Below are 12,667 nucleotides of genomic sequence, written 5' to 3'. Positions count from 1 at the left end.
AAATTATTATTCCAGTCAGTGGAAAATGACTTCCCTTTCTCTGAAGTTTTGGAGTGTCTGGAGTATGTATCATAGGAAGCTTCCCCAGAAGTGGTGTCTGGACTGTAACAAGATGAATCAAGTAAAGCTACAGATATTTCTAAGACAGTAGAGATAGACTCAACTGGGACAGGCATTGACAACAGCTGATCACTCAGAAGAACCATTCATATTCATGAAGTACCAGTAAAAGAGCTAATGAAAGTCTCTTGCACCAAAATTCTAAGCAGACTGATGCTCAGACAGGAAAAATATGAACAGATCTCAGGGACTCCAAGAACAAATATAAGCAGACACCAGACTAAGAACTGCTCTTTCTTATTCCTTTCCACCCCCCTTCTGAGCTTCCAGTTGCTTGGTGATCAGATGTGGTGGGAAAGGTTGACAGAATGGTCAGCTTCCCTAGTGCCACTGCTTAATTCTCAAGCACAAGGAGGTTGGAGAAATCCCTTCCTCATCAGTAATTCCATCAGGAAGCCACCCTGTAAACAAACACTAAATATTTCATCCAAGGCAGGTTTTTTTTCCTCCCGGAAGAGTAATTAGAATGGCACAGTCTCTCGGAACAAGCAAGTAGGTATGATCAATGTCAGGGTGAAAAAAATGAAAGATTTTGTGAACACAGTTCTATGGTTTCTCTAGAAGCATTCTCTGAGACCTTCCTTCTAATACACTGAATCAAGGAATCTGACAATGATGTAATCTGACTCTTACAGCTTCCTTCAGACATATTTTTTCTACTTCCAGACTCAAGTTCTAAAACTCAAACATTTTCAACAGTCCAGAAGTACTGGCCTGATATTTTTGTCTGCTTTTTTTTTTTTTAAGAAGCACTTGGGCACCTTTCACATGGTTTTTGAGGGAAAGGAGAAGGTTAGATTGATTACCAAAAAAAGACACAGAAATCTGGGTCTAGATTTACATTACCAGGAAGAAAATTGTTAGCTAATTATATTTTTGGGTTTTATACTTCTCAGACAAAACTTCCTCATGACAAATTACAGAATTAGGGAGAACTGCTTTGTATTATTCTTTCATCTTAAGGATAAGACATTTCTTTAGTCCGTGTAGACTGCTACACTACCACCAAAAATCACAGGATTATACTCCTAATGGATTTTACAGCTTGCCTCATAGTGTTTTATTAAAAAAACCAGTGCCTTGAAAGACAGAAATACATTTGTGTGTATTTCCTGCATTATATTCAATACGTTTGGTAAGAAATCATACTATTACCTCCAAAAACAGCAGTCCCTTCCGCACTCTCTAATGATGATGGAAGATTCTATAGCCCACATTTTAATAGAAAAAGCTATTAAAATTCCAGAAAAGAAATATAAATCATGTTATAGTAAATTTGTTTAAGCTGTCCCTTCCATAGCCATTTCCATATGTATAAATTATCATGTGTGCTTATATAAGAATATGGATGAGAGCAAAAACAGAGGGATAAAGCCTCTTATTTATAATCCAGGACAGCAAATCCTCTTTGATCCAGTACCTGGGATTTTTTTCTTAACATTGCAGTGTACAAACAAGAATAATTTCCATGGTGACATTCAAACACACAAACAAGAGACCATCTGCCATGAGATGTCTCTCTCCTGTAACACTAGATGACTTGTTTTATTATGAACACGCAGTTAGTATACATTTTAATTAAAGTGACAAAACCAAAATCAAGCCACAGTCAGCCTATTTATACCTACATACATGAGAAAACACATATTTAAACACATTTATTTATATTGTGATAAAACAAGTGGAAGTCCTGACTATTAAGACGAACTTACCTTTTTATCTTTATTTCTTACCACTGTAAAGGATTAACTGATAGAATATGCAAGCCTTTTGCTAGGTCGAGATCTTTAATAGCTTTGAAAGAAAATGCTAATTGTGCCTACGAAAACATTAACACTTGCATTGCTCCCACTTACAATTAAGACAAAAGCAAATTTCACAGCAGCCATGGACCCCTCCCAGCTCCCTATTTTATTAGGGAAAATGGTATCTACTTTTATTTCATACTTCTGGAAAGCAGATCAAACTGAGGTTCCCTAGCAAGGTAGGGTACACATACAGAGGAGCTGAGAAAAGACTACTTACACCGCGAGTTGTTGTGTTGTAATTCCAAATCTTGATCTTGGATATACCAAAGTCATGTGACCGGGTGGGATTGCGGATAACAAAGTAAAGTTGGACGGGCGGATGGAAAGGGCACATCCAAAGGCAGCTTTCCTTCGTGGTCTAAGAACACATACAAGCAGACTGTCACTAATACTCTTTTTCCTAAAGCAGGATATTTTACTTAACTCACCACCCCACAGAAAAGTATACATTGATTAGAAAAGTAACCATTTAATAAAATCTACTACGTTAAGAGCAAAACCTTAACGTCATTTCCAAACAATAAATCCAACTTTCCTGCCTGTAAGACAGCTCACAACAACCTGACAATTAGATAAAGGTCAGCTGCTCGCTGTCCCAGTAAGACATCTGCACACACAGATGACAGGCAGTCTGCCGTGCTTTGTAACTGCAGGGTCAAAGCAGGTCCAGTTTATTTTAATCAAATTAATCAGCTTTGCACACACTAGAGGGGATCACTGAGCACAATGGACACTGCATAATCGTTTTGTGATTTCTTAAAGTGCTTACACTTCTGTTTTGCCCCCTAAAGAGAGGAATCTTACAGAATTTTATTTCACTGCCTCTATTTTAATCAGGCTTTGCAGACAACTAATTTCACTTACAGATCTATTCCTTAGAGCTATATATAGGACTCTACACTTGAAATTTTCTAAGATATCACAGAAACTCCCAACATGAATTTCACAAACAACTGAAAATCAAGACATTTTAAAGTACCAAAGAATGCCTAATTCTGGACATTGTTCAGAACTGCTACCTCTACTTGTTCAGAAATGGAGGAAAAGGATGTGTGGCAGCTCAGAAAGAAGCAAGGAGTAAAGAGTTTCAAAATCCAAATGTTGAACATTAATATACTTGATGTCAAATGTTCCCCCAAAACAGAGATAAACAAGGGCACAAAGTAAATATACATGCAGACAACATTTCAGTGATGCGAGATTAGGAGATAAATTAGCTCCCTTTCTATTTTCAAGGATACGCAGTACATACAGTCACACAGTAGGTACACAAAGTCAGTATTTTTCCATATCCTTTCACTTTGAAGTGAGTCTGTCATTTTTTTCCTGAAGGCAGTAACTACAAAGCTTTCCTATGGAGTACTTCAGATGTGTGCCTAATGATGGTAAGGACAGAGCCCTGCCAGTCTGTTCAAAGATATCACTAATAGATCCACTCTCAGAGTGGCCATCTTGCTATTCCGAGCTCTGATGGTTCACGATGTCTCTGCCCCAGAGGCCTCTCAAAAAGCTTTGGGAGACTGTTGTTGCTTTGAATGTCAGTTTGGGGCATAAACAGCCATAAGAGTGCCAGACAGGTTTAATCCTTTCTATGTCAAAAAAGAAAGAAGCCTCTTAACATCAAAGAAATGAAGGATAGCCCTCAAACCAGTGTGAACCCATTCCAGGATCAACTGGATCTAAGGCCATATTCCCTGTCCAGATTCCATCTTCTCTGGTGCAATACCTTTCCAGCTTCAAGAGAAGAGATTACAGTGTCACAAATAAATATTAATCAATGAAATATAAAACCTCATTACTTAAGAATAATGGGATATATAAATATATGAGAAATGCTGAGAATAACAGGTTTATAATGGATTAACGAATATATTACTACATAATTTATAATTATCTAGAAAGTCTGAGAGTCACTACTACTACTACAGAGTGTCACCTGCTAGAGAGCATGGCCTATAAAGGAGAATGGGTATTTATGACACCCAAAGGACAATTTTCAGGAGACACTAAGAAAGATGTTTCAAGTAAAAATATTTGTCTGGAAATAATACTCCATATTGAGTTTCAACTAAATTTCAAAATACTGCATATTTGCCCTCTTTCTACTCTCATTCACCCTGCAAGCAGAAAAGTACCACTAGCATGATACGAGTTAGAATTTATATTTTTTTAATAGACTAACTCGTTTAGTATTCTCATCCACTTAAATCATACTATTTTTACTAGAATCCTAGCTCTGAAGGCCCATGGAGACAAAGGACACCCAGTGAATGTGCAGCACAAATGAAATCGCGGCTGTATGAAGGGCTATGGACATTTGCTCATCTCTTCAGTAGCATCAGGATTTCATCCTAGTTACTGTTTTTTATCCATTGTCTTTAGTATGTAAGCACCTCGTGCCTCCTCATCTTACTATCTCACAGCAGAGCCACGAAATACTTTTACTATGCCACACATTTTTCTGATTATCTTGTTCAAAACTACCTACCTATGCATTCTTATTCTTCCATAACAAGGGGACAGGAAAAAATAATCATGTTTCCTTCCTAAGTTTACTTAAATTCATATTAAACATCTGGAAGAAGTTAGCAGTGAAGCTCTTATACCTTCAGATCACAAGAAGTACTTAAGTTTATCAGCAGACATACTGTAAAAACGTGAAATTCCCTGTCCTTAAAGTTTTGTGATCTTGTTCTATAGATACTGATTATATTATAGTACTTTAAAAACTGAATGTGTTCTTTCATCCAAGATAATACCACAGAGTTAATATGAAAGACAACAGAGTTAAAGCTGCCTCCTTCCAGTTGGCTCAGTTAATTGTCAGACAAATTAATCAAATTCGGTCCTAAAACAAAATTATAACCAAACACCAACATCTTGGACAGGAAAGTTGGATTTGCTAATAATACTACTTGTATTTTTTGAATTATCAGATAGTTGTTATACAAGTCAGGTTCAAAACGCAATCATGTTTCTAAGCAAAAACCTAGTGATGGAATATTAAAGAAATATTATAATGAGAAATTTTCACATCCAGGACTAAGCTGTCTTACATTTAAGTTCTTATTGACCAAGCAGCACAAATCCCCTGGGTTGTCAGCATTTCGAATGTCCACATCATGAGGAGACACAAATATCTTTTCGTTGCATAAATCAAAGAATTCCACCTTGCTCAGGCCCACGTTTACTGGATTTCCCCAGTTAGAAAGAAGTTCCATAGTCACATAAATGGCATCACATACTTCCGTACTGGTTGTCATCTGGACCAAAATGAAATATGGTATAAACATAAGCGACAAAACAATAAAATGTGGAACAACAAAAACACCGTTAAGACTACAATACTGATGAGTTAGATGCAAAAAGCTTGCAAACTCAGGGCTATCTGGACCGATTCTGCCCCACATCAACTGATAAATCTATGGCAGGGTAAGAGAAGAGAATTTATCATTCTCTTAGATTCCAGTCCACTCCAAAGCCTAAGGAGAAAACAGCCCCCTGTTCTTTGTCCGATTCCTTTGTCGTTCTGATGAATAAAGGAACAGTGATAAATTCCCTTCTCTTACCCTGCCAAAGGTTTCTCAGTTGACACAGGGCAGAATCAGCGGCATACAGATCATTCAATGTACTTCTATTTCAGTAACACTGGGAAGCATCAGTTACAGTACATATACACACAAACCTTCTCTCTCAACATGGAATCCCCTTCAGAGTTGTCATCAGATAGGAATGTGTCGTTATCACGGGCAGAATGGCTCTCAGGCTCCTGAAGGACTTTCAGAAGTTTCTTCTGTTGACTGAAACATACATACCCATTTATGTGTTACTTCCTCATAATTCTTGTACTTTTAGGAAACAGTTTTGCTGGTGTGAAGGTGAAGAGATGATAGGATGAACCCACATACCCCACAGAAGAATCCCATGTACCCCCACACTGAATGACAACTGTTGCAGCATCCCACCTTCGATACACAGAGTTTGGTTAAAAGCCTGGGCTCCAGCTCCCTGCTGGTTCTGAGACAGTCCGAGAAAGTAATACATAGGTAATATAAAGACAAACAGAGGGAATTGTTGGCAGTTCTCCGATTCACAAAGACTGGCCTAAGGCATGAACCTTCTCCCCGATTCACTACAACTTGCATGATGTCTCCGGTATCTAAAGATGATCAGGTAGATGTAGTGGTACTACACTACACCTAGTAGCACACTGAAAAATATTCCTTCAAAAAAGGAAGCTAGCCTTAAAGGAAATATATATACCTGCTTCCAAAAGGACAAATTGTCCCAGCAGCTTTTGTGACTGCAGTCCTTGCCTGGCTTTTTTCTGAAGGTTCAGCCATTGCAGAAACAACAGATGAAACAGAAGATTCCTTCTATGTAAGAAAAAGATGAACATGTTTCATTCACATTGTTCTCTACATACCAATAAGTACCACTCTGCATCTCTGGAATAAATATGAGTTTGGGCCCAGCTTTGGCCTCAGCTAACCTTAGCTAATCTGTAACTCTATACTGAGTTAAAGCACATTTAACAGAATTAGTCTCAATTTGCAATGAAAGAGCTGAACTTGGAGCTTGATCCTCTATGTGGAAGAAAAGTAATGTAAAAGCATTCTCTGATGACTATTAAAAATATATATATATAGGTGTATGTCTGAAATCTTATTATATACATTTGGTAGGACTCAGAGTTGTCCAAGGCTTTGGCACAGGTCTGCCTAGACTTTCTCCTTCTCCAAAAAAGGATCATAAAGACTTTTAAACCCAAAAAAGCTCAGTTATAAAACCTGGATTTATTTTTTTAAATATAGAACTATCACTAGTGACTAAGAGAAAAAAGAGGAAAAGTCCTGCAGTTTTTACAATGCTATGGGCTCTTTCTCTGCCTGTACTCCACTTTGTAAGTATAACCTGCTCCCTTTGTTATTTTTGCTAAAAATTTGCTGAAAGCTTCTGTCAGAAACAGAATATTCAGCACAGTGAACAACTAATCAAATGAGGGATGGCAGTCCTTCTGTTCTTAGGTCACTTCCATTTCTATAATTTTTGAAGAGTAAGAGAAATTTAAAATGCCTAGAAGTTAATTACTTTTTTAGTATTAAAAATTCTGCATTGTTAGACATTTAAATATCAAAGGCCAAGTTCCACAATCCCTTAATTGTGTAAGCAAAATTAAATTACTTCTGGAAGATCATTTAGGTCAGCTTTAAGACTGAGAACTCACAATGGGTTTTTGAAACTCCATTTCAAGTGTCAAGGTAAAATTACATCTATTTAAAGTATTATTTCATTATTTTTCATTTAAGCACAACAATGTTAGAATTAGTCCTAATGCTAGCAGGCAGATACATTAGGTTACAATATTCAATGGAATTTGTTCTTGCAATCACAAAGCTATAAATACCTCAAAAACAAGAGGAGTAAGATTGAAAAGTTGACTTAGATGGTGAAATCATATGTAAAGTACTTACCTATAATAAAAGAACATTTTAACCTTTGCTCCTAACCAAAACTCCCCAGAAACCTAACGCTGGCTCAGCGATGACCGTGGATACATATTTATCACAGCATCAACTCACAACTTTAGGGAGCATCAGCTTAGGTTTGAGTAGTCAGCAGTCTTGGAAACTCTCAGAATTCACATGAGTAACTCCAAGAATGTCTAGGTGTCTCCCTTTTCCTTCCTATAAAAATGAATTTCCTAAACACCAAACTGGAAGCAGACTTTGAATCCATGAACACTGTCCATAGTGTTTCATATAGATACATAGTTTTATAAAGTTCAGTTTATGCACTTTCTTCCTGTTAGGAGAACAGAATTATTGCTTATGCTCAAAGTTTAGCAAGGATTGTCAACACAAACCTCCTTATTCTTTAACTCAATGAGGAATAATGGTCTGACCTGAATCAGAAGGGAAGGGATTTTTGTCAATTTCCTTGTTTATGAATTTTTAATTGCTTTTAAACATGGTTGTTAGAGATAAGAGGTGTACACACATTAGTGCAAAAAACCCACACTAGCTCCTCCTCACTAAGAGCCAGCAGTGTACACGACAGCTCTGCTCCGAAAGCAGAGCATGTCTTAACAAGGACCAGCACCCACACTGATGCCTTCAGGAGGACAGTAGAATTTATTGGTACGGAAATCACACACTATCTTGTTTAAGAAGCTTCCAGCATGAAAACGGCTCAAATGGGCCTGCAGTTGTGCATTTGACTGTATAAACATATCATGTTTATATGATATATCCCAGTTGCTCAGTGATCCCTGAAATCAGGAGTGCTGGGGGATGCTAACCTGAGGAAACAGATTAAAGAAAACCACCCTATGGAAGAAGAATACTAATTAAATTACACTTAAGAGGCATCACCATTCATTCACCCACAATCTTAATGTATAGAAGATGGTAATTCATGGGGGTTTTGCTACTTGATCAAACAGCCCTTTTCTGTATTTTGCCGTACCTTTTGAGGGCTTGTGGGAAGTGCCTGCCTTTGCAGATGTCTCTGCAAGTCTTCATTTTCAATTTGCATTGCTTTAACCACAGCTGAAACTGAGAGATCAGGATCCTTCTCACTCTCATTCTTTCGAGTTGCTGAAAGTGGTCTTTCTGGTCGACTTAATGGTCCTGCCACCAAAACAAGGAAGGAATATTCATTTGTCCAGACATAAAAGTATGGAACATTACAACAGCGTACATCTGAAACATCCAATTCAGTCACTGACAGAGTGTTTTGCTAGCAGCCTGTAACCATCCCAAGTGAGGCTGAACTGCTCAGTTTGGTTTTATATTAAGATTCCACGTCACATCTACTTTAAACAGCTGAAACAGTATCAAGAGATGAGGAAAACTGACAAATGAGAAACCTAGTTTTTATGCTTTAAGATTTTTTTGTACTTGCTTTGTTCAACTATTTAATAGAAATAAAGGAAATAAAAGAAAGGAAATAAAATTAACAATAGAGAATCTGAGATTGGACTAAAAGAGAAGCACACTGGTTATATTCAAAAGAGAAGGACTTCAAAAGTCAAGGGAAGAAAGGAGACCAAAGTTGTACAAACATTAAGATCAAGTGAAAATATTGAAGAACAGGCTGATATCCAAGCACACGCATTACACTGCAGCGAGGTTTACCAAGCAGGAGAGTAAAATGGCAGCGGATGGTAGTAACGTGAAGTCTGCCTTGAAAGACACAAAGTTTGAACTGGGATTTGTGTGCATTCACACTCTAAGCCCTATGCCATCTTCACTCAAAAACTTTCAACAAGCATTAGTCATCTCTGCAAGTACAGGGGCAGAATAAAGTCCTTTTTACTTTTTCTATACTATACCATCCCTGTGAAATGAAATCAATTTAAGGATTTAAAGTGACAGTTGGACAGAAACAGCTCTAACAAGAACTATCATAACCTCAGAAAATGCTACACACATCTCTGGAAAACAGTCAAAGCAAGCATCTGCTCAGACAGATGGTGGGTGAGCGTCTCAGAGGCTACAAAGAGTATTTATTCTGAAGCCAAAAAGAATTAGTTTTTGTTCAATTTGGTTTTCTGTCAATTAAGAAACTAATATTTTTGACTTTTCAAAACCATTCGCTTTATTGCTTTCTTGAAAAGTGTCTTAACCACAGAGTATAGTAAGTCTGAAAACTTAATCTCAGACCTTTCAAACCTCAAATTCATCAGACTTGTTCAGTTAAGGACTGTGCTGAAATAACAACTGCAGCCATGATTTCAGCCCCTAGATTTGGGGTTTGGGTTTTTTTTTTTTTAGCCCAGGTAAAAATCACACCTTATCAAGCAGATTCCTAGAATAAGCAGCAGTGCATTCAAAGTGGTGTTCTCCAGTCCAGGAAAAACATTTTCCACTATCGTACTAGATACTGGCACATCTATCCAGCACTGGAGCCTGATCTGCAGTGTCCAAGTTGTAACTCAAGTACAGTCCCAAGCAGCAACAGAGCCAGTTTTGCTGTGCTGGGGAAAACTATGCCTTTGTTGGTATAAATGCATTATGTTAGAATCTTCCACCAAAGCATCAATTGCTGATTTTGAGAAGACACACTTCTGTTAATACCATACGGAACAGATCTCCACAAGGAAAGTGGGAAACACAGAGCAAGCACACGGACTGAAAGGGAGAGGGGAAAGTCTTATGCTGTGGAAACAAAAAGAGAAGCAAGGTAGCAAAGATGTAGCAGACGACTAACGTGTACAGGCTCTGGACTTTCTCACAATTTTACTTAAAACAAAACTCTCAAGATGGTAAAAGCAATTAAAAAAAAACAACAACAACAAAAAAAGACAACAGCTAAGAAAAAAATCACATAATGACAGATGTGTGCTGAAATTACGTCTGAGCCAGAGGGGAAAAAAGCATGAAAACTTTCCTTATTGACATTATATATTCTTATTTCTTACTAGAACAAATTCTTTCATGTCTTTCCTGCTGCAAGAACTCCGCAGAGAGTGGCCGAGTGGTTTCATTTTTTACCACGATTGGTCTGACAGGAATGTACGTTTCAGCATTATCTTTTCTTTTTGCTGAGAGAACTCGTAGTGGCTTCATTTCTGCAAGATAATAAGGGAACAGAAATAATCAACTTCAGAAATATTTAGGAGCAGCCAGACAGGGAAAACTTACTGAATCTTAACTGCTAAAATTTTGCCACTTTAATTATGCTGGCATAGTTAAAGTGATAACCTCCACCCTCCCTCCCTTTCATTGACACTGTTCTATTGATGTAGAAGTACATATGCACGGCTTGCACTGACTTAGTGAAACAAAATAAAATATATCATTATAAGATACCAATATATCTCATCTGTACCAGATATTTACCTGCATTACTGTCAAGAAAAGCAAAAATAAACAAGAAGTCCTGAGTCACTTATTAACATAGTTATAACAAAATAAATTCTTAAAATACAGACTAAAATGTTGTCTTATTTAGAAGTTTCAAAGGGGGAGAGGGTGGCCTAGTGTAGTTCATAAGAGTATTTCTTCACTTTTTAATATGAGAATTATTAATGCCTCCACTGTTTGCATCACAGCTTTGAAACTTCTCTCTGGAAAAAAAAAAAAAACCCACAACGTAATTTACTCTCCCAAAGCACTTGTTCTCACTGCTGCTCCAACCCTTGTTCCTATCTCTTCTTCTGCCACCTCTCCCCATTCTCGCTCCACTCACCTCTATGATAATGAGAGGAACACTCCACTCAACTTGTTCAAAGATTGTTCCTCCTAAGTTAAGGAATTAACTATGGATAAGGGAAAAAAAAAAAGAAAAACAATACAAAAAAAACCCAAAAAAACCCCAAAAAACCAAACCCAATGAATCTACCTGAACTGAGTGGGGAGGAAATTCTGAGAAATTCTGAATGTAGGTCAAGGTCTGGTTTCTGCCTGAACTCTCTACCTTTAACAAGCTAAACATCTTTGAGACCTAAGTGACTGGTTTTGGGTTTGGACATTGAGGTCTCTGAAGACAACAACCTGACAAAAAGAAGTGGCTCATAGCCAGATAGATTTGTTTTCTTGAATTAATACATCTTTCATCAGGCATGAATTGCACATGCTATGATGACAGGTATCCAGCACCCAGGCTGTGAAATAGAGGAAGTTGAGACTGGGGAGGATTTGGCTGCCCAGATTAATGCAAAACCAGTTCAAAAACATATTAAAAAAAATAATAATGTATTGAGATATCAATCTCACAGTCTGAGACAATCTTAGTTCAAGTGTCTAGGCCTGGCGAGGCAAGCACGTTAACCAGGGCTATATCTTTGTCTTTGCAAAAAATTTCTTAACATAGTAGTAAGAGGATGCAAGTCTCCCAAATCAGGTGATTAAAACAACAGGGTTGCTAAAGAGCATGAAAATTCATGAGAGTATGGAGCAACCATTAATGATTAACCAGCAGCAATTCCCTTAAAACTAATGCTCTCAAAGAATTGTTACAGGACTGTAGTAGTGCATAATACACAGACTTACTACTTTGATCCTGGTTGAACTCCAACACAGTAATGGCACCAGAATCAGGGCGAGAGCATCTTCCAACATCCTGATGTTCAGAAGCTTCTTTCTGCAGTGATCTACTGCTATGCAATCGAAGTCCTCCAAAGTTTGTAATTGTTTCCTCCATAGGAGATGGTTCTGAAAACACATCCTCTTCAACAGAGTCACAATCATCACTAAGAGAGTCTTCTTCCATCCTTTTCTCTTCTATACTGAGCTGCAAGCTGCTGCTTAATTTCTGGTACAATTCAAACAGATTTGTCAGAAAAGTTCAAACATGTATTTTAAAATAAACCAATGTGGCTGCCTCCTCCTCCCCTAGGAGGAAGAGAAATCTCATGAACTCAGAGCCATGATGCAGCTAAAAATATTCATATTCCTACGTCATGTCTTCCCTCCTCCGATGAGGACTTGTAAAGAAAAATCACCCTACAGCTCCTTTGTTCCTTCTCATCAGAATCCTTGCAGGAAAATTCTGTAGGCCAAAGAATTTTTATGTGCTAAACCAATTTTTAGAACTAAGTTACAAAGAGGAGGTAAGTAATGGAAAGGGCAAGGGCATATATTTTTCCAGTTTCACACAGTTAGATTACAATATCTTTTGGCTTCCCATTTGAAGACTAGTTGCAATCCAGATTTTCCAAACACCTTTGCGAGATTGCAAAGCCAATGTAATAGCAACTTCTTTATAAGTAATTGGATAGATGATAATAGTCC

The 12,667-nt window shown here is 37.6% G+C and overlaps 1 protein-coding gene across 4 annotated transcripts in view; it reads right to left on the bottom strand.

The window, feature by feature from the left end:
• KATNIP (katanin interacting protein) overlaps positions 1-12,667 on the bottom strand; it is a 60,264-nt gene that overhangs the window by 34,357 nt on the left and 13,240 nt on the right. For 2 of the 4 annotated variants that reach the window (XM_068420127.1, XM_068420126.1), the window contains exons 6-12: positions 11,927-12,188; positions 10,354-10,503; positions 8,397-8,560; positions 6,192-6,304; positions 5,614-5,728; positions 4,985-5,191; positions 2,146-2,286 (exon numbers count right to left, since the gene is read on the bottom strand). In XM_068420127.1, coding sequence (XP_068276228.1) covers positions 2,146-2,286; positions 4,985-5,191; positions 5,614-5,728; positions 6,192-6,304; positions 8,397-8,560; positions 10,354-10,503; positions 11,927-12,188 — 1,152 coding nt within the window. Of the gene's footprint in view, positions 1-2,145; positions 2,287-4,984; positions 5,192-5,613; positions 5,729-6,191; positions 6,305-8,396; positions 8,561-10,353; positions 10,504-11,123; positions 11,194-11,926; positions 12,189-12,667 lie in introns of those variants that run through there. The other 2 variants (XM_068420128.1, XM_068420129.1) reach the window with 2 other exon arrangements.

Source organism: Nyctibius grandis, chromosome 30 (genome assembly GCF_013368605.1).
Source record: "Nyctibius grandis isolate bNycGra1 chromosome 30, bNycGra1.pri, whole genome shotgun sequence".
In the NCBI taxonomy this organism is placed as follows: domain Eukaryota; kingdom Metazoa; phylum Chordata; class Aves; order Nyctibiiformes; family Nyctibiidae; genus Nyctibius; species Nyctibius grandis.
This window is presented reverse-complemented; position numbering and strand designations above follow the sequence as displayed.